The sequence below is a fragment of the Trichechus manatus genome, unplaced genomic scaffold (genome assembly GCF_000243295.1).
Source record: "Trichechus manatus latirostris isolate Lorelei unplaced genomic scaffold, TriManLat1.0 scaffold00027, whole genome shotgun sequence".
NCBI lineage: Eukaryota > Metazoa > Chordata > Mammalia > Sirenia > Trichechidae > Trichechus > Trichechus manatus.
Window position 1 is genome coordinate 4,389,873 of NW_004443963.1, and position 22,032 is coordinate 4,411,904.

General features: G+C 39.6%; 1 protein-coding gene across 1 annotated transcript in view; it reads right to left on the reverse strand.

Annotated features, from left to right (window-relative positions):
• The window catches only part of CUNH12orf42 (chromosome unknown C12orf42 homolog), a 122,979-nt gene that overhangs the window by 6,482 nt on the left and 94,465 nt on the right, over positions 1-22,032 (reverse strand). The window contains exon 3 of the mRNA XM_012554792.1: positions 4,139-4,525. Within this exon, the coding sequence (XP_012410246.1) occupies positions 4,139-4,525 (387 nt within the window). The remainder of the gene's footprint in view (positions 1-4,138; positions 4,526-22,032) is intronic.

The window sequence follows — 22,032 nt, forward strand, 5'->3', positions numbered from 1 at the left end:
GTAATGAAGAAAGACAAAAAGGGAAAAAGAGGGAAAAGAAAACAAAACAAATTAAAAAAAAAAAAAAAACAAGAAACCCCCCCCCCAAAAAAACTGAAAAATAAAACCCACAAAACAAGAAATGCCCTCAGGGATCCCTCTGCGTGTCTGCGCAAGCTGAGGGGATAGGTCCCAAGCCACATAGCACTGCCTTGCCAGGACGGGCTCCCAACTCAAGAAAAGGAAAAGAAAACAAACAAACAATTCAAAACAAACAAACAAAAGCCCCGGGATCCCACCCACGTGGCAGCCCAGATCAGGAAGCCGTTCCACACTTGAACAGAGCTCTGCAGCCCCTTAGGAAGAAGCAAAGATGGCGCACGGAGCCAGGTATTTGAGCGAAAGAGGGGGAGGTGGTGAGAGGTAAGGAAGAAATCAAAAGAAGCAGAAAATAGCAACACCAGCCACCAATAAATGGCACTCAGGGAGCTGGCCAGTGCAGGCAGGGAGAATCGAAGCAGCCAGTGCTTCCTGGCCAAGAGACTGTGGCTGAGGGAAGCAGAGGAGGCCGAGTGGGAGTGAAGAAGGGTGGGGGGTGGGGGTAAAGTGTATATCGCCAATTACCAGTTGTTCTGTCTCCTGTTGGAAGCTCTGTGAAGCTGCTTTCTCGTACCCCCTATTTGCTGGTCTCTAATAGGAGTCCAAGATGGCGGATCCATGCTGCATTAACTGATAGGGGACCTCTGCATGAACCTCTCCTCGCTCTCCGTTCTCTGTCAGTTTTCTCACTCCATTTGGTGCTTAGCTGAGTTCTTTATCTCTTCATTTGATGTTTTAGGGTTTCAGGATTGCTGTTTTCTCTGTTTGGCTTAGTTTTTCAGATCTTTGCTGTGGAGGGACAGCATGGTGCTTCTGCCTAGAGCGCCATGTTGCCACAAATCCTTATCCTTTACTTTAAAAGGAATATCTTGACATGCTCCACACCACTAGGCCCCTAGAAATTTCACTGAGTTGGAAGGTGCCTGAATTTTTGTAAGATTAATTTCCACCCTCTAGCACATAGATGTTTTACAAGTAAGTCCAGAGTCACTGACACTTCTTTCTTACTAGGTCCAATCACCATAATGTAATGTCATCAGTGTAATGGACCGGTGTGATGTCTTGTGGAAGGGAAAGTGATCAAGCTCCCTGCAGACTAACTTATGACATAGGGCTGGAGAGCTGATATATCTGAGGTAGGCACCTGAAGGTATACTGGTGGCCTTGCCAGCTGAAGGCAAACTGATCCTGATGATTGTTTGAAAAAGGTACGGAGAAAAAGGCATTAGCCAGATCACTAGCTACGTACCAGGTACCAGATGTATTAATTTGCTCAAGAAATGAAACTACCTCTGGAATAGCAGCTGAAATTGCAGCCACTACCTGGTTAAGTTTTCAATAATCCATTATCATTCTCCAAGATCCGTCTAGTTTTCTGCATAGGCCAAACAGGCGAGTTGAATGTGGATGTGAATCACCACCCCTGCAACCTTTCAAGTCCTCAATGGTGGCAGTAATCTCTGCAATCCCTCCTGGAATGCAGTATTGCTTTTGTTTTACTATATTCCTAGGTAGGGGCAATTCTAATGGCTTCCACTTGGCTTTTCCTACCATAATCGCCCTTACTCCATTTGTCAGGGATCCAATGTGGGGTTTCTGCCAGTTGCTGAGTATATCTATTCCAATTCTGAATTCTGGAACTGAGGAAATCACTACAGGATGGGTTCAGGGACCCACTGAACTGACTGTGAATCGAATCTGAGCTAAAACTCCATTAATAACCTGACCTCCATATGCCCACACTCTGACTGGTGGGCCACAGTGATGTTTTGGGTCTCCTGGAATTAGTGTCAGTTCAGAGCCATTATCCCATAATCCCTGAAAAGTCTGATTATCTTCTTTTCCCCAGTGAACAGTCACTTTTGTAAAAGACCATAGATCTCTTTGCAGAAGGCTGGGAGAGAGATTAATGGTATAAATTTTTGGCAATGTATTTGAGTCCTTCCTCATGGGGACCCTTCTTTCAAGGGGTTGTGGGTCTCTAAACTCACTCTAAGTCTGGGAATTGATTGAGGGGCTGAGACTCTCTATGCTGATGATTTGAGTTAAACTGCTGTTCACTAGACCTAGAATTCTTCTGTTTGTATAAATCAAGTAAATATTTAGTAGATTTCTGATCTCTTTCACTCCTAGGGACATCATGACTAAGTATCCAATGCCATTAGTCTATATGATTCTGACTATTCTGATTACTGCTTTCACTCTTCTATCCATCACAGTAACATCCACCTTGTCTTTGTTGATTGAGTGCCACAACTTGGCCCTTACCACCACGGGGTCCAATCAGCCCCATTGTAGTTAGGTGTCTTAATTCAGTTAGGGCAGTGCCCACTGTCAAATCTGAGATCTATAAAGTAGCAATCACAGCAGTCTTCAAGGATGCTGGTGCTCCCTTCACAAAGTTGTTCCTCTCCGTTGTGGTAAAAGGCGTGTCCTCTGGGCACTCCATGTGTGGGTCTGTGGTTCTAACCTGATAAATCCACACCAACATGCCAATTTGCCTAATCCTTTGGATTTCTTTGTCTACAATATACAAAGGCTCATCATTCTCAAGGGGAAAGAAATGAAGAAAAAATTCAAGCCTCAAGACACAATGTTGAAGGATTCTATGGGGAAATTATTAAATAATGTAGGAAGCAGCAAAAGAAGATGGAAGGAATGCACAGTCACTGCACCAAAAAGAATTGGTCGACATTCAACCATTTCAGCAGGTAGCGTATGATCAAGAACCAATGTGTGGATCATAACAAATTATGGATTACACTGCAAAGAATGAGATTTCCAGAACACTTAATTGTGCTCGTGAGGAACCTGTACTTAGATCAATAGGCAGTTGTTCGAACAGAACAAGGGGATACAGCCTGGTTTAAAGTCAGGAAATATGTGCGTCAGGGTTGTACCCTTTCACCATACTTACTCAATCTGTATGCACAGCAAATAATCCAAAAAGCTGGACTATATGAAGAATGGGGCATCAGGATTGGTGAAGACTTATTAACAGCCTGCCATATGCAGATGAACACAACCTTGCTTGCTGAAAGTGAAGAGGACTGAAGCACTTACTGATGAAGATCAAAGACCACAGCCTTCAGTATGGATTACACCTCAATATAAAGAAAACCAAAATCCTCCCAACTGGACCAATAAGCACCATCATTTTAAATGAAGAAAATAAATGAAGTTGTCAAAGATTTCATTTTACTTGGATCCACAATCAACACACATGGAAGCAGCAGTCAGGAAATCAAATAACGTATTGCATTGGGAAAATGTGCTGCAAAAGACCTCTTGAAAGTGTTATAAAGCAAAGATATCACCTTAAGACTAAGGTGAGCCTGACCCAAGCCATGGAGTTTTCAATCACCTCATATGCATACGAAAGCCAGACAATGAATAAGAGAGACCAAAGAAGAACTGATGTCTTTGAATTATGGTGGTGGTGAAGAATATTGAGTATATCATGGACTGCAAAAATAATGAACAAAGCCATCTTGGAAGATGTACAGCCAGAATGCTCATTAGAAGCAAGGATAGAGAGACTTCATCTCATATACTTTGGACATGTTATCAGGAGGGACCACTCCCTGGAGAAGGACATCATGCTTGCTAAATTAGAGGGTCAGGGAAAAAGAGGAAGACCCTCAATGAGATGGATTAACACAGTGGCTGCAACAATGGGCTCAAGCATAACAACAACGACTGTGAAGATGGCCCAGGACCAGGCAGTGTTTTGTTTTGTTGTACATAAGGTCGCTATGAGTGGGAACTGACTCAATGACACCTAACAACAAAAACAATAGTATATTATCATTATTATCTGCTATGATACCTGAATCACCAAATTACTTGTTATCAATTCACATCTGTTCTCTCCTCCAATACAGTGCCTGGCAACAAGTAGACTTTCAGTAAGGACTGACTGATACATTTCTTACCGTACCTTCTAAAATAGGATCTGCCATTTACTCAGTAATTTTGCTGTTAATATGGAAGTTAAAAAACAAAATGTGACAAATTTAAATGAGAAAAGGGGAGTTAGGAACCACAACATGATACCTACCATACAGGACAGGGTATTCTTCTGAGTTGCAGTAGGACTGGTTTGGAAGTCTGGCATGTCTGTCAATGTGCCTGCCTGCAGCCTCGAGGTGCACAGGACCTATTGAGTGTGGTCGAGTTGGCTTTTTTGCCATTTGACTTTCCAAAAATGGACTGCTCCAGGCCTGTTTGGGAGCTCTTCTGGCTCTCTTCTTAATTCCTTTTTTGGCAGCTGAGATCATTGGGGCCTCACTATTTTCACTGAACAGAGTTGAGTATAGAATGTCTTCTACACAGCCTTCTTCTTTGGAAGAAGCTGGACTTACAGGAGGAGACCTGGGGAATGAGTATCCGCGAGTACAAAGTAGAGTGTTATATGCCAGTGGATTCTGAGTCCTTTCTGGAAATGCTGTAAAAGGTAAGCATATTAGTTTGAAAGATTTCACTTCAATAGCACCTACTAAACTAATGGCAGGAAGGATGGAATCAGGCAATATGTGAATTTGTTTGTTCGTTTTATGACTACCCTGAGCAAACAGAATGTCAAAGGCAGGAGAGCTCTGGGAATCTAAACAGGAGAAGAAAAGGGTGAAAAGGAGTGGAAAGGGAGATAAAAGCCTGAAAATGCACCTGCTGAGTACAAGCTACGTTGCAGGCACTATGGGAGATACTGGACACTTCATATTCTTTACTCCTCACAAGAACCGTATCTAGCAGATAGTATTATTATCTCCATTCGACAGTTCAGAAAGCTAGTCTGAGGTTTACGTTGGGTAACTTGTCCAAGGTCTTACAAATGTTAGGTAGCAGAGTTGGAACTTGAATCCAGAGCTATCGATTCTATAGCCCAGTCTTAACTGCTCGAGACATCCTCCTTGATGCAGTGTCAGAAGGTACAAAAAAAAAGAAACTCATGTGCTTAACAAAGCTCTTGAATATGGTAAAAATTCTAAAGAAAATGTGTGCATACTAATTTGATCCTTACCAAGCAGTTGAGGTGGGTTCGTTTACCTAATTTACTGCCATTGAGAAACGGACGGTCACTGTGTTAACTCGGACATTCATATCTGCAATATTAACTCTTCAGTAGGAAAGAAAACCTAAGAGTCCTCAACAGTCAAAGATATTAATGAACAAAGTGGGTGCTATGCCAGCTTCCCCTATTTCAGATGATGGTGTCCTGGGGTAGATGGAGAGAAGAGGATAATTTCAAGAGACATCTAAGAAGCACAACTGATTTCTTAGCCACTGCCAACGGAACGGTTATAGGCACATGAAAAGAGCAGACAGATGCAAAAAGGCAGAGTTATCTTCTGGATTGAACAGAATAGATGGCACGTGTGTGTGTGTGTCTGTGTGTATGTAAAAATTTAAGACTTGAAAGGATTGTGGTCTTTTTCAGGGGTAAGCGACGCTATGAAGGGGGTGAGAAGATACAAGATTTATTTGTCTTTATCTTATTACCAAATCCTATTCTTTTTTAGTTTTTTTATTCGATGTCAATAAAAAAATGAATTATAGCTCATTTCTAAGGTAAGACATTATGCCTAGTAACGTGAGTACAAGATCTGGTGTTGGATGATCTAAGTTTGAATCCTGATTCTAGCAATTACTAGATGTGCAACCTGGGAAAATTTTCTTACGTTCTTCCTGCCTCTTTTTCTCGTTAATAAATAGGGGTAATACTGTCTACTTCATAGTGATTTGGGAAGGAATAAATTAGATAATGCATATAAAGTACGTACAGTAGTGTCAGGCACATAGGAAACTATAAATACTGAGTATTAATATCGTTATGTGGTAAAATAAAGCTTGCATGGGAAAATGCTTGATAAGCAAAAAGATACGTAAGATTATACAACTGTTATTTAATAAATAAAAAAAATTAAGAGCTGGAAGAAAATGAACAAAATTAAATAGTTACCTCTCATTGGTGTGGAAACCCTGGTGGTGAAGTGATGAAGAACTATGGCTACTAACCAAAAGGTCGGCAGTTCAAATCCACCAGCTGCTCCTTGGAGACTCTATGGGGCAGTTCCTCTGTCCTATAGAGTCACTATGAGTCAGAATCGACTCGACGGCAACGGGTTTGGTTTTTTTGGCCTCTCACTGGTGTAATGCAAACTTGGGACAGTTTGTCTGTAATGTCCAAATTTTTTACACTGAATATGTATTGCTCTCATAATTTGGAAAACATTCTTCATTAGATAATGTACATAAACGTTAAAGAGTTAATGTAGTTTAGTATTCCTTACAGTAAATTCCTTTACTCAGATGACTTTTCACCTAACACTGGCAAACAATTCAGTGACATTACATTCCCCATGTTGTGGAACCATCATCACTATCCATTTCCAAATGCAGAGTAATTATTAACAGCTGCCCTTTACGTTAAAAAAAAAAAAAAAAAGTTGTCTAGATTTGGGGAATAGAAAAGAGGAAAAACGAGGAGATTGGAGGAGATCTGGAATGGAAGGTAGAAGGGAGTCAATTTCTTGAGCTCTTACCATGTGGTAGAAACTGTGCCAGGGTCATACAACTCTTAACAAGACATATATTCCCTGTTCTTGTTGCACAATCAAGTAGCAAAAAGGATGCTGGCCATGTTAGGTGCCAGGACATACTCCTCCACACACAAACTTGTCTGCAGAGAAGGAATCAAGGATTTCTCCAGGGTCCAGGCAGATAATAGAAAAGAGTGAAGGGGCCAAGCAGAGATCCTCTGGAGGTACTGTCCCATCTGAGGGGGCCAACTATCTCAAATCCTGCCTTTTATTGCCATGAGTGAATGCGGGCCTAGTGTAGACAGATTTTTCTGAATTTTCAAGAGAAGAAGAAATATTGAAGGGGGAGGGTTGTATGTGAAAAATTTCGACTTTTACATGTTGATAATTCACTCAATTTTGCTTTTAAATACTGTGTGGGGGACACGAGACATGTCTCCTCTCTGAATCATCACAGGCCACCAGTTTGTATTTTTGGTCTACAGCCAGCCCTATTAAAGCCACACTATCCTTTACCCCCATTCATAACATCTGCACCTCAGAACATGACTTTATAGATATTCAGCTTAGAACACGAAGAATGTGTTTGCAAGCTGTGTGCAAGATTTTAGAGCCCTAGAAATCTCATTTACCTCTAACACTTTCTGAAGGTTGACCTTTTCATTTTCATAGATTGCCCTATTTCCTCTTAAAGCTCAGAATTTGCAACTGTAGACAAATTTATTAGGCTTTTCCAAATACAGAGAAACATCTAGAACCTTTAAAACAGTAACGTCTAGTCTCTGATCCCAAAAGAAAAGGACAAAAACACTAGAACCAATCGCATTTGATCTGCCACCATTCTGTTGTTCAAATATTGAGAACAGAATAGAAGGCCTGAATGTACTTTCCATTCCACACCTTCACATCCCAGAAAATATGGGTTGAGAGATTTTAAAGGTTATCTGAGGCTGATCCCTGCCAACCCACCCCCCAACATCTTCTGCTTAAATACCTCCAGGGACTGGGTCTTAGTACCTCTCCATAAAATATTTCACTGCTTATCAGAACAGCAAGTAACTTTGTATTTGCACAGATTCTATGGGTAATAATTATCAGAGTCACCAGGTATGTTGAGACAGGTGGTGACTATGCTTATTTATTCAACCAATATTTATTGAGCATCTACCATATATTAGGTGCTGCCCTTTCAATGGCAAAAGGTTACCCAGGCTAATAGAATCAATCACTTTGAGACTAAATTGATCAACGGATCTATAGCAAAATGAACTTCAAAATAGACACCCCGAGCCCTCAAGTTTCACAGACCCCTGGATGAATTTCAGGTTTCCTCTGTAACACAACTACTAGGTTGCCTGAATTGAATAGAATAACCAGTTGTTTTGGCATTAAACAATCAGAAACAGAGACTGTTGGAAATGAAAGGGCCATCTGAAATATTCAATGGCTTTCGGAATTGTTTTTGTTTTTTGAAATTAGTCCACCTTGATAGTAACAGAGCTGGAACCAAAATCCATAGCTCATGACTTAAAGTTCAGTGACCTTTGTTACTTTACATATCTCTTGAGCTCAGTATTTCATTTCCCAACCTAGGTGCACATTAGATAATACCCGGGGTGCTTTAAAAAAATACAGATGTCTGGGCCCCACCCCCAACAACCAGTGCAAGTAGGACTCAGCGGTCTGTATTTTTTAAGCCCTTCAAGTGATTGTAATAAAATGTGTAACCAGGGCAGAGAAACACTGGTATAATTCATTCATCAGAGATTTTAGGTATTGTTATTCAGTCCGAACAACCATGAACATACTAGAGCCAGAAAACTAACATCTTTCTCTTCAGGTAGCTTTCTACGGACAGTCCTCATTTCAGAAAGCAGTATTATATGCAAAACTTTACAACTTCTATCTTCCTTTACATTTTGTTTTCACACTAATAATCCCCGTTGAACCTCACCAAAAAAACCCTCAAGTTACTCATTTTATTGAGAAGGAAACCCAGGTTCAGAGAGGGTAAGCATCTTGCCCATGCTGTTGTTGGTAGCTGCCATTGAGTCGGGTGTGACTCACGGCAACCCCATGTACAACAAAATGAAAAGTTGCCTGGTCCTGCACTATCTTCACAATCATTGGTATGCTTGAGTCCATTGTTGCAGCCACTGTATATGTGCAGTGACTTCCAACCTAAGGCGCTCATCTTTCAGCACTATATCAGACAATATTCTGTTGTGATCCATAGGTTTTCATTGGCTAATTTTGTAAATAAATTGCCAGACCTTTCTTCCTAGTCTGTCTTAATCTGGAAGCTCCACTGAAAACTGTCCACCATGGATGATTCTGTGTATATTTGAAATACCAGTGGCATAGCTTCCGGCATCATAGCAACACACAAGCCACCACAATATGACAAACTGACAGACAAGTGGTGTGTCCTGCCCATACCACTAATCAAATGTCAAAAAGCTGGGGTTGAAACCCAGGTTTTAGAATTAAGGAGCTTTTGTTCTTCTACTTCACAATCAATGCCAATGATGACAGAGGAAATAGTGTGATTGCTATGAACTGGTTTGATAAAGTGAGAGATGCAAATGTCCACGATAATAACAGCAAACAAGAACTGAATACCAACCACTGGCCATGCTCTGGCCAACTATCCATGCCTTAGATGAGTAATCCTCAAAGCAGTGCAATGTAGTAAATTTCTAATGTATAGAAAAGAAATGTTATCTTAGGTTGCGTACTCTGCCCAGTGCCCAATGACTGGAATTGTTACAGCCTGGATTTGAACTTATGTATGACTCAGACCAAAGCTCACATTCTCAACTGCTCCCTCAGGCTCCCTGTCAAAATGCTCACATACTGATGTTCATACATACCAGTTGCCATCAAGTCAACTCCAACTCACGTATGTCAGAGGAGAACTGTGATCTACACGGTTTTCAATAGCTGATTTTTCAGAAGCAGATTGTCAGGCCTTTCTTCTGAGGCACCTCTGGTGGACTTGAACCTCCAATCTTTTGGTTAACGGCTGAGCGTGTTGTCTGTTTGCACCATCCAGGGATTCCTTACTGATGTAAGGGCCCAACTTTTCTCAACTACTGAGGCACATCACAGTGGATGCACTTGTTTTTGATGCTTTGTTTGTTAAAAAATTCTTCTCAATGTGAAGTTTTGCAAGTTCTTTTAATGTATACGCAATTCTGCCTCTTATTTTGCAGCACAGGTCCTCCATCTGTTGTCACTTTTTAAGATACTATTGTGGCAGCCAGAAGGTAGACTATTCAAGGTAGAATAAGATAAACTTTAGAGCTAAATGTATTTACAGAAACAATTTTTCTTTAGATTTGAGCTGCAAAATAGTTCATGATAAATCATGACAGATGCCGAGTTCTTCATTTTCTATTCAGTAGTAAAAAGCAAGTCTGATAGTTCCTGCCCATTAACTCCTCTGAGATGCAGTAAGCTTGATGTTGCTCCTTTCCCACTCATTCCTCACAGGTATTTCTCAATATATAACACAGAAGAATAATTGATGCATTCAAATTGTGTTGGTGAAGAATACTGAAAATTCAGTGGACTTCCAGAAAAACGAACAAGTAAGTCTTAGAAAAAAAATACAACCAGGATACACCTTAGAAGCGAGGATGGCAAGACTTCAGCTTGCTTACTTTGGGAATAGTATCAGAAAAGACCAATTGCTAGAAAAGGACATCATGGTTAGTAAAAATGAGGTCAGTGAAAATGAGGGAAACCCTCACTGAAATGGATTAAACCAATATCTGCAACAATGGTCTCAAACATACCAGTGATCATAAAGATGGCGCAGGACTAGGCAACTCTTTGTTCCATTATAATCAGGTCGCCATGAGTTGGAGCCAACCTGAAGGCAATTTGCAACAACATGTTCACGTCCCCACTCTGTTTCTTTCAATCTCTTGCGCTTCTAGCTCCAGCAGGTTCATCTAAAAACAAGGACCAGAGGCAATTGTTCTAGAAAAAGAAATGAAACACAGAAAATTCTCCAAAGCTCATTTTGCCCTCTGTTCTAGGCACAAATACAGACTAAAGCTAACTGCTTTCATCTTCTATTTATCGAAAACCAAACAGAAACCTTACATAGGTCTTTCATTAATCCTGAAAACTCAAATGTTACACTTTTTAAAAGTATTCTCAGACCCCATAAAGGGATTTAATGGAGTCTGCAGCCTCATACTCACCTTTACTCCTAGCTATGGAGTGAAAGTTCATCTGTGAGCTAATGGAATTGATACAGGGGAGGAGTCTGCAATGCATCAAACACTCAGAGGGGGTAGAGCTTAGGACCGAGTGCACAAGCTCTGAGGTCAGATGGCTTGAATCAAATCTTTGCTTTACTCCTTTCTGGCTGTTACCTAGGGCAAGTTACTTAAATACCTACCCTGTGCCTGTTTCCCCATCTGCAAAATGAGAATAATGACAATGCCTATCAAATGGGGCCGGGTGCAAATTAAATGAGTTTATAAGCAAGGGTTTAGAGCAGTACCTGGCACATAGCAAGTACTCAGCAAGCCTCGGCTGCTATTATTACTGTTGTCATCGCTGTTACTGAAAATGCTCCTCCTTCTCTCCCTCTATAGTCTCCGAATGGCCTCTTTCAGTGATGAGGACCCAAGAGGATAATAACATTTTCCATTCATCCAGAGTTTTCATCATCTTATTCACTGCTCATTCAAAAATACTTATTGAATGCCTACTTTGTGCCATGCATCTGTAAAGTGAGGATAATAATAAAGTTGTAAAAAATGAGGTAGATTTCTGGTTTTAGTTCCAATACATAAAGCAAAAAATTAGTAAGGATATATTTGGTCATCACTAGCAATTAACTTAATCTAATGGCAATTTACAGAATATTCCAACCAACAACAACAGAAAACACATTATTTTTAAGAACACATGGAACATTCGTCCTGTAGATCACATTCTGGGTCATAACATACACCTTAACAAATTTAAAAGAACAGAAACCATAAAAAGTATCTTCTCAGACCACAATAAAATTAAACTAGAATTCAATATCAGAAAGATAGATGGAAAATCCCCAACAATTTGGAAATTAAACAACACATTTATAAATAACACACAGATCAAAGAAGAAATCTCAGGGGAAATTAAAATACATTTTTAACTAAATAAAAATGAAAATAAAGCATCAAAATTTATGGCATGCAGGGAAAGCAGTGCATAGAGAGAAATTTATAGCATTAAATGCATAATTAGAAAAGGAAAAAAGATATAAAATAAGTAACCTTAGTTTCCACTTAAAGAAACTAGAGAAAGAAAAGCAATTTAAGCCTAAGCAAGAGGAAGAAAATAAATAATAAAAATCAAAGCAGAAATCAGTGAAATGGAAGACAGGAAAGCAATAGAGAAAATCAATGAAGGCAAAAGCTGGTTCTTTGAAAATACCAAGAAAGTTGACAAACCTCTAGCGAGACTGACCAAGAATAAAAGAGACAAGACTCAAATTACTACAATCAGAAATGAAAGAGGGAACATTACTACTGACCTTACAGAAATAAAAAGAATTATAACAGAATACTATGTACAACTCTATGACAACAAATTTGATAGCTTAGATGAAATGGACCAATTCTTTGAAAGACAGAAATTATAAAATCACACAAAGAGAAACAGAACATCTGAAAAGACCTATATCTATTAAAGACATTGTATAAATAAATAATTACTAACTGTCATGGATTGAATTGTGTCCTCCCAAATATGTGTCAATTTGGCTAGGTCATGATTCCCAGTATTGTGTGATTGTCCTCCATTTTGTGATCTGATGTAATTGTCCTATGTGTTGTAAATTTTGATGCGTGCCTGTGGTTGATGAGGAAAGATCAGATTATGTTAAAGAGGATTAGAGTGGAACGCAACACCGTTAATCAGATCACAGCCCTGATCCGATATAAGGGGAGTTTCCCTGGGGTGGGGCATATATCACCTTTTATCTTCTTGCTGTTGTTGTTAAGTGCTGTCAAGCCAGTTGTGACTCATAGCGACCCTGTGTACAACAACAAAACACCGCCCAGACCTGTGTCATTTTCACAATCATTGCTATGCTTCAGTCCACTGTTGTAACCACTGTGTCAATCCATCTCATTGAGGGTCTTCCTCTTTTTAGCTGACCCTCTTCCAAGCATGATTTCCTTCTCCAGGGACGATCCCTTCTGATAACATATCCAAAGTATGTGAGACAAAGTCTTAACATCCTTGCTTCTAAGGAGCATTCTGGCTGTACTTCTTCCAAGACAAATTTGTTAGTTCTTTTGGCAGTCCAAGGTATATTTGGTATTTTTTCCCAACACGATAATTTAAAGGCATCAATTCTTCTTCAGTCTTCCTTATTCTTCGTCCAGCTTTCACATCCATATGAGGCAGCAGATTTGCCTCCTAAATTGTGAGAGAGTAAATTTCTCTTTGTTAAAGTCATTCACTTGTGGTATTTCTGTTATAGCAGCACTAGATATCTAAGACATTAACTTTTCAAAAAAGAGCACGCCAGGCCCAGACAGTTTCACTGGTAAATTCTACTAAACATTTAAGGGAAAAATGATACCAATTCTCTACACTGTCTTCCAGAAAACTGAAGCAGAGTGAACACTCCCTGACTCATTCTATGAGGGCAGCATTACTCTAATACCAAAATCAGATAAAGACATTACAGGAAAGGAAAGCTACAGATCCGTATCTCTCACAAACACAAATGTAAAAATCCTCCCCAAAACGTTACGAATCAAATCCAACAATGTATAAAAAGAAATACACATCACAACCAAGTGGAATTTATTCCAGGTATGCAAGACTGGTTCAACATTCAAAAATCCATCAAGGTATTGTCTGGAACAAAGGAGAATGAAGAAAACCAAAGACAAAAGGGAAAGATGAGTTCAAAGGACTAATGGACCACAATTACCACAGCCTCCATCAGACTGAGTCCACAACAAACTAGATGGTGCCTGGCTATCACCACTGACCGCTCTGACAGGGATCACAGTAGAGGGTCCTGGACAGAGCAGGAGAAAAATGTAGATCAAAATTCAAACTCACAAAAAAAGACCAGACTTACTGGTCTGACAGTGACTGGAGAAACCCCAAGATTATGACCCCCGGACACCCTTTTAACTCAGTACTGAAGTCACTCCTGAAGTTCACCCTTCAGCTAAAGGTTAGACAGGCCTATAAAACAAACAATAACACACGTACTTCAACCATGTGTACGAGACTAAATGGGCACACCAGCCCAAAAGCAAAGAGTTGGAACCGACTGGATGGCACCTAACAACAACAACTAGATGATAAAGTTATTTCCCAGGGAGGTGCATGTTAACAGTTCTGATACTACTATACATTTACGTAGAATTGAAAAATTAAGTAAATGAATGGCAGATGGCAAAATCTGCCATCCATTCACTTAACTGAGGTTACAGATAAACAAGATAAGAAAGCTAGACCGATCCATGTGGTAATGGATTCGAATTGGAGACATATGATAAAGATATTTACACACAGAAATATTTATTGTTGTTGTTAACTGCCCTGGAGTCAGCCCCCGACTCATGGCAAACCCATGCGTTACAGAGTAGAACTGCTCCATAGGGTTTTCTTGGTTGTAATCTTCATGGAAGCAGTTTGCCAGGACTTTCTTCTATGGATCCCCTTGGTGGGTTCGAACTTAGCAGCTGATGATAAACTGCTTGCACCACTCAGGCTCCTTAGAAATATTTATAAATATGTGTATATACACAGTTTAGCATATACACATATATTTCCTTGCTCTGTCAACTAAGGGAGGTTAGAAGCAATGAAATCTCAGTAGCATATCTAGTGCACAAACTTTGGTTTCTAATACCATTCTCCAATAACATGCTCCTTGGAGAAATGATTGATTAGATCACTGGGCAGGAAATACATAAGATGAGCCTGGACCATCTTATAGTACCAAAAAGTAAAAAGATGTTCAAAACAAAACAAACATATGATGGGGTTATGCCAAAGGGACACAGAAGCTAACTGAAAGAGCTCGCAATGGCCAAAGCCAGAACAATTTCAGCACAAAATAAAGTAGCACTGTACTGAAAGAGCCCTGGTGGCTCAATGGTTAAGTGCTTGGCTAGCAACTGAAAGGTTAGAGGTTCAAACTCACCAGCCTCTCCACTGGAGAAAAGGTCTGCCAATCTGCTCCTGCGAAGATTACAACCTAAGAAGCCCTATGGGACAGTTCTACTCTGTCCTATAGGGTTGTTATGAGTTGGAATCTACTCGTCGGCACACAACAAAAACAACAACAGTATTGTATTACAACCCAAAGTATAAAATACATATAGCTAAGTCCATACTGATGTAAATAAATGTTTGGAGAGATAAACAAATGCAATAGAAGAGAAAAATCTCCCATGCAGAAGAATTCCAAATAATTTATGTAGAAACTCCGTCCTCAAAGAGGTGGAGCATAACTCCCCTCTCCTTCAATGTAGGCTATGCATAGCGACTGCCCTCCAAAGACTACAGTATGGAAAGGGGGATAAAAATAATAACCTTACAGCAGAGAAAACTGACAAACACTACCTCAGTTATGTGATCATGGCTAACATCAACAGTGTTAATTATGTACCCTTGATATGATGTGATGAGAATGGCACTTTACCTTGTGATCTTCCTCCAAAAAACAACAAATTACCCCAGTTTAATCATGAGAAAAACATCAGACAAATCAAAATTGAGGGGCATTCTACAAACTACCTGACCGATACTCTTCAAAACTGTCAAGTCCTCAAAAACAAGAAAAGTCTGAGAAACCATCAAGCCAAAAAGAGTCTTAGGAGACAAGACAACTAAATGTAATGCAATGTCCTGAATGGTATCCTGGAATAAAAAAAGAAAAGGAAAGAAAGAAAAAAAAAAGACACTAGGTAAAAAATCTAAAAAGAACTGAATATAGTATAGACTTTTAAAATAATAATGTATCAATACTGGGTCATTAAATATAACAAAGGTACCATACTATCACAAGATGTCGATGTTAGGGGAAATTGGGTATAGGAACCCTCTGTATTATCTTCACAATTGTTCTGTAAATCTAAAACTGTTCTAAAGTAAAATTTCTTTAAAAAATTTTAACAAATAAATAAAGGGCAAAATAAATTAAGGGCAAAACATAAATAAATGAGTTTATAATACGCAAAGCTCTTAGTTCAGTGCCTGGCACATAATATGTACTCTGCATTTGTTTTTGTTAGGGTGAAGGCTGTCAAAAGACGTTGAAGAATTTGAGATATAACTTAGACCTACTGATAGACTTACTGTGGGGGTGGGGGAGAGCGGAGAGGGAATCAAGAATGACTCCCAGATTTTCAGCTTGAGCCACTGGGGGATGGTCATGCCATTTACTGAGATGGGGAAGATCTTGTGTCCTCCATTATGCAGATGCAACCACTTCTGAGTTGGACCCAGAAGAGTATGGTTCCTTGCGTCATCCACTTCAGCTTTTTCTTGCCATCTCCCAACTGCCTCCTTCCATGGGCTTAGAGCTATGGTGATGAGCAGCAGCACCAGCTTCAAGTGAGCTGAGTTCCAGACGTTCTCTTCACAAAGCCATCTTCTCAAAGATCCTGCCACTCCTCTGCAAAACCACTGACACAGCTCAGCTCACCTAACTCAACCTTCCCCTTACCACCACTCCCCCTTTATCACAGTGAGCCTTTCCCAGGAATGCTCTCTGCCACCAGATCCATTTCCGGTTACCCTGAAGATCCAGTTGCAGCCTCCTGTTCTTCAAATACGTTTTCTTTTCCTGTATCTTGTCACACAGTTGGAAGGTAATAATGCCTTTTTCCCAAGAAGAGTGTAGGTGTTCTAAAGGGGAAATCCTTTTCTCTTCTCCAGATGAAAGGGAGGGGTATCCCTGAAACTATTAAACATCTTCCCCCAGTTCCAGTGTTGTCTGACATCTGTTTCTTATAAACTTGATTTCCCATCAACTCTGTTGTTACCTGCCATGTTTCAAACCACCATTATCACCATTATCTCTTATCTGGATTATGCAAGTGCTAAGTAATTTCATGTTTCCCCTCCTTTCGCAGATTTATTCCCTGTAAAGCAGCCAGAGTAAGCCTGTTCAGTCAGACCTTGTCGCTCCCCTACACAAAGCCATCCAATGGCTTCCATCAGTCTTAGACTAAATGAATCAAAGTTCTACATGGTCTGGGCCATGACTACCTCTCAGAACTTATCTTGGATCACTCTTTCCCATCATATTCACTGCACTCCACCCACTCTGGCTACCTTTCTGTTCCTTGAACATACCAAGAACCCTCCTACAGTGAGGTCAGGAGAGGGGAGGGAAAGAGGCAATCTCCTTCTCGTTCTACTGCCTAGAACTCCCTTCTCCAAATACTCATACAGCTTACTCCTCACTTTATTCCAAAATATCTCTCTCACCCTCTGTCATGTCCTTCTCCCTGCTTTATTTTAACATACATTGTGTGTGTGTATATATAGAGACATATAGATAGATAGACAGACAGATACAGATATAAAATAGTTTCCAAGTCTAATGTTCAACTCCCTCATTAGAATGTAAGCGTTATAAGAGCAAGGGCCGTCTCTGAATTGTTTTCCACAATATCCCAAGCACCTAGAAATAGTGTCTGGCGCATAGTTGGTGTTGTTGTTAGGTGCTGTTGAGTCAGCTGCTACTCATAGTGACCTTACATGTAACAAAACAAAACGCTGCCCGGTCCTGCAGTATCCTCACAATAGTAGGCAAGTTTGAACCCACTGTTGGATCCACTGTGTCAATCCAACTCATTGAGGGTCTTCCTCTTTTTCAATCACCCTCTACTTTACCAAGCATGATGTCCTTTTCCAGCAATTTGTCCCTCCTGATAACATGTCCTAGATACACGAGACAAAGTTTTGCCATCCTGGCTTCTAAGGAGCATTCTGGCTGTACTTCCTGAACAAGAGTGATTTGTTCATTCTTTTGGCAGCCCATGGCATATTCAATATTCTTCACCAACACCATAAATCAAATGCGTCAGTTTTTCATCCTTGGAAAATTATCTTGGAAAGAACAGATAAATGAACGAATAGCTAACCCTCAGGTGGATGCTCATCAGCATTACACCATTATCCTTCTCCCTGCCTACCTCAGCACCCTCCACCTCCCTTTTGCAGAGTTGTCTGGGGATAGGCACTTCATTTTTTTTTCCCAGGGGATTGACCCATGTTGCCAGCAGCCCTCAGTTCACCATAATCACTTATCCCAGCTCTAACCATAGTGTCTTATTTCTTATCAGGGATGGCTAACAAGTTTTATCTCAAATACCAACCCACCAAAATTGGTTGTAGCTGCCTAAAGCCTCACTGATAATAAGAGTTCCAGGGCTGTGTTTAGGTTCATGGGCAATTATTGATATTTCCATGGATATGGAAGAATGAAGTGGACACAAGAGGCACACATACTTGTCATGTCTTTGGTACTCTGCAAAGTCGGAGAAGTGTCTGTCCCTATATTCTGGGGAGGGGGTTATGTTCCTTTTTCCTCGATCACTCAGGCACCCCATCCCCTTTTCCCTAGTAAATGGACACAGGGAGTCATCCTCTCACCATGCATCAGGAGGAAACTACAGGTAACTGCAGGGCATTCAGATGTACTTCAGGCTCCTCCCATGACACCACCCCTTTCCCATGATACCATCAACCTTACTCAATTATACTAAAATAGGAGAAATCTTCAGCCCAGGATCACAGATGTATATTGGGATGTTTGGTTTTTAAACTTCTGGGCTAGCCTACGAATCATTTCAAACTTGAGATATAATTTAAAGAGCATTAGTCTAAGAATCAGGGCATTAGTTTTTAGTGGAATCACCAAATGTCCCTAGGCCTTGGTTTCCCCACCTATAGAAGAATTTAAATAATCTCTAAAATCTCCAGCCCTAATAATTCTGTAAGTCTTGAGATGTTTTTTACTACACTAAACACGTTTTTAATTACTTTCATTTATTTATTTTTGAAAGGTTACACCGAACCATATGGAATTGCTGTTTTGTATGTCAAAAGTGATCCAATATAGGCAATTTCATATATCACAATTTAATATCATATATACAAAAGAGTATAGATGACATATTCGTACAGTTTAAATAAAATAAACAGCCATGGACCCATCCAATTTCATTATATGAATATCCACAATTTATTCATTCATTCTCCTATTGATAGGCATATGAGTCAATCCAGTTGGTTTTTGTTTTTAGTATTACAAACAAGGTTGCTATCAAGATCCTTGACAGGACTTCTGGTGCATATGTGCCCTAGTTTCTCTAGGAGTGGAATGCCAAGTCATAGGCTATGCATATCTTCAACCTTAACATATAATATTCATTGTTTCCAAAGTGTTTATACCAATTTATACTACCACCAGCAGTGTACAAAGCTTCCTATTGCCCCTCATGCTTGCCAACACTTGATATTGCCTAACTTATTTTTTGTTTTTTGCCATTTAGGTGGGTATAAAACAATACTGTATTGTGGTTTTAATTTGTATTTTCTTGATAATTTACAAGCTTGAGTATCATCTCTCTTCTTACCAAATCTTTAACCTGAATTGCTTACAAGCAATATAATTATGGCTTGAGTTTCAGCCTCTTGCCTTTCTCCTGCACCTTGTATTCTAATCAGCTGGAGGACACAGCCCTGGATGAAACATTAGGGACCATGAGGATAATCCACAAAGTTGATAATCTGCCTCTAAATGAATAACCAAGAGTTGACCTTCAGGGATTGTACTGGAACAATTCAACTGTCATGGCCTAGTGTAATATTTCACATCTTGCTAAAACTCTGGTCAAGCACTATTTTGCATGCAATTAAGTACTTGGATGATTCTTTGATCTAAATGATTAGCTTATTTCAACCACAGCTTGCTACCTGCCTATGGTATCACTCCATATGGCACCCTAGTCTTCTTATATGAAATGGTTTCCAAGCCCTTCCTCCCCTTTGAGGGTGTACTCTTACCAGTTTCTCAATGACCCTTTAAAAATGTGAAACTAAGATTGGAAAACAAGGTTGTAGATGTGAACATTTTTTATCACATTATTCAATAGCACACAGTCAGGAAAGCGGTCCTTTATTATATTTATTCTATAACAAATAAGCAAAACTGTTTTCCCCTCAAGCTAAGGAGAACTCAACAGAAATGATAATCTTTCTTAATGATTCTGTGAATCCATGAATAAAATTAAGGATAGGAAAAAAAAAGTCACACATAGAATCAGACACAATTGAAAAAGGAATCTGAGCTACCCCCAACCCCAGCCTTTGTTGAAAGGATCACCAGAGAGCTATGTAGATATTATTTTGAAATTTAGGGGTTCAACTTGTATGAACATGAATGCCCATGCTGAGTTTTTGCGTGCCTATGTGAAACAGCAAAAAGAACTCGACAGATTCTATTCTTGCATTAAAGCAACACACTGTGGAAAGCCTGAAACTAAACCATCTATGCTTGATTAATTAGGTTTGTAAGTATTGTTTCAGAACCAAACAATATTTCTAAAGATTTCAATAGTTCAAAGATTGCCCTATGGCCGTCTGGCCAATACATCTTCTAACACATGCAGTTTACAAGCATTTTTCTTCCCAATATGTTGTCTTTGGTTGGTGCGACATTGTTTGAGTGCAGGGCTATTTGGGTCAGAGTGGTTTTCTCCTCTGCACAGCAGTGTGCTGAGCACAGCACTTTGACCATACATCTTCCATGTCATTTCCATCAAAGGCACATGATACTTCCTGGTGACCAATCAGGAGTAGTCCAGCATCCTAACAGAGGGCATATTGGCAAACCAAGCTTCCTTAATGACAGCCATTGTTCAAGGCCAACAAAAGGGAGGTCCTGAATATTAACATGTGGCCTTGTGTAAAGGTCGCTGGTATGGCACATCCATCATATTTCACAACTGAGAAAGAGAACTTTATAAGTTCTGTCAGAACCTACTGTTGTCCAAATAAATGTATTAGGCTGACAGCTGACACCAACAAGGCAAATGATCTTGAGTGATGATCCCCTCTTTAAACAAATACCCTTTCAGGTCTTTGAAGCAGCAGCAGACATTTTGGTAAGGGACAGGAGCTTAAGGAATATACCTCGAGGCCACAGGGGGTTTGAATAGAGAGGCAACCCAATTAAAGTATTAATTTAATAACGTGTAATCATTAGACCAAATGGCATCTCCTTCTAACAGGCGTAATGTCCTACACTGAAAAGAGAAATCACATAATTTAACATCTTAGCGTCTTGAATGGTCTTCTTAATGGTAAAGACCAACAAGTCCATAAAATTCGATCAGTAAGATTTAGACCATGAGTACAATAGGCATAAGAGAACAGAAAAGCCTGGGTTTACTGACAACACTTGCTTTTGGTTAAAGGCTATGCAAAGGAACAGAAATGTGATGTCAGAATTTAATGGAGCTAAATGGTGTCACGTTCACCTGTCTACAAAATGCATTTAGCACTAAATCTAAGAGCAGATAACAAGATCGTCTTTTACTTGGCAATCTTGATTAGAATCAGTGCCATGTTCAATATTAGTGATATGGGGTTCTGGTTATTAAACGTCATCTTAAAAAAAGTTAAACCATTAAAATATATTTCTATTTAACAGATCTGTTTAAAAAAAAAAAAGTATGAGCAGGAGACAGGTTAGTGAATAAGCATGTATCTCTTACAGCTCCCTCCATCCTGGCCTTACTGTCTTAGCAGAGGGGAAGAGAGAGAGAAAGAAAGAACAAGACAGACAGACATTATACTCTCACTTGAAATTCAGACATTTTCTTTTTATCTGGAATATTTTCCACAGCCCCTCTTTCTCTGACCAATTTCTATTGATCCTTCAGTTCTCCACACAGGTTTTTTTTTTTTTTTTTTTCCCTAATCTCTAGACTACTTAAATCCTCCTGTTGTATGTTCTTATAGCTCCTTGGACTTGCTTCATCATAACACTCAACACTGGGAATTGCTTATTGGATTATCTTGTCTTTAAAAAACACTACAAACTCCATGAGGACAAAGACTAGGTATGTCTAGCCACCATTGTAGCTCTCTGATAAACATTCGTACATCAACAGTAACTTCAAAAATAAAACAGGATCCAACTCTTGACTTACAAATTTTCTGTTAACGGAAAGAAATTCTTACGTACGTGAAGGCAGGATTCAACATCGGAGCAACAATGACTGCACTGTAATTGAATGTCTTAGGTGCCTGTTTTTTATTTGTTTATTTCTTTCTTTAATTAGGTTGCAGATTATTTGAGGGAAGAGTCTGAATAGTTATAATTTTTTGAATCCAGCTCAGTGCCTAG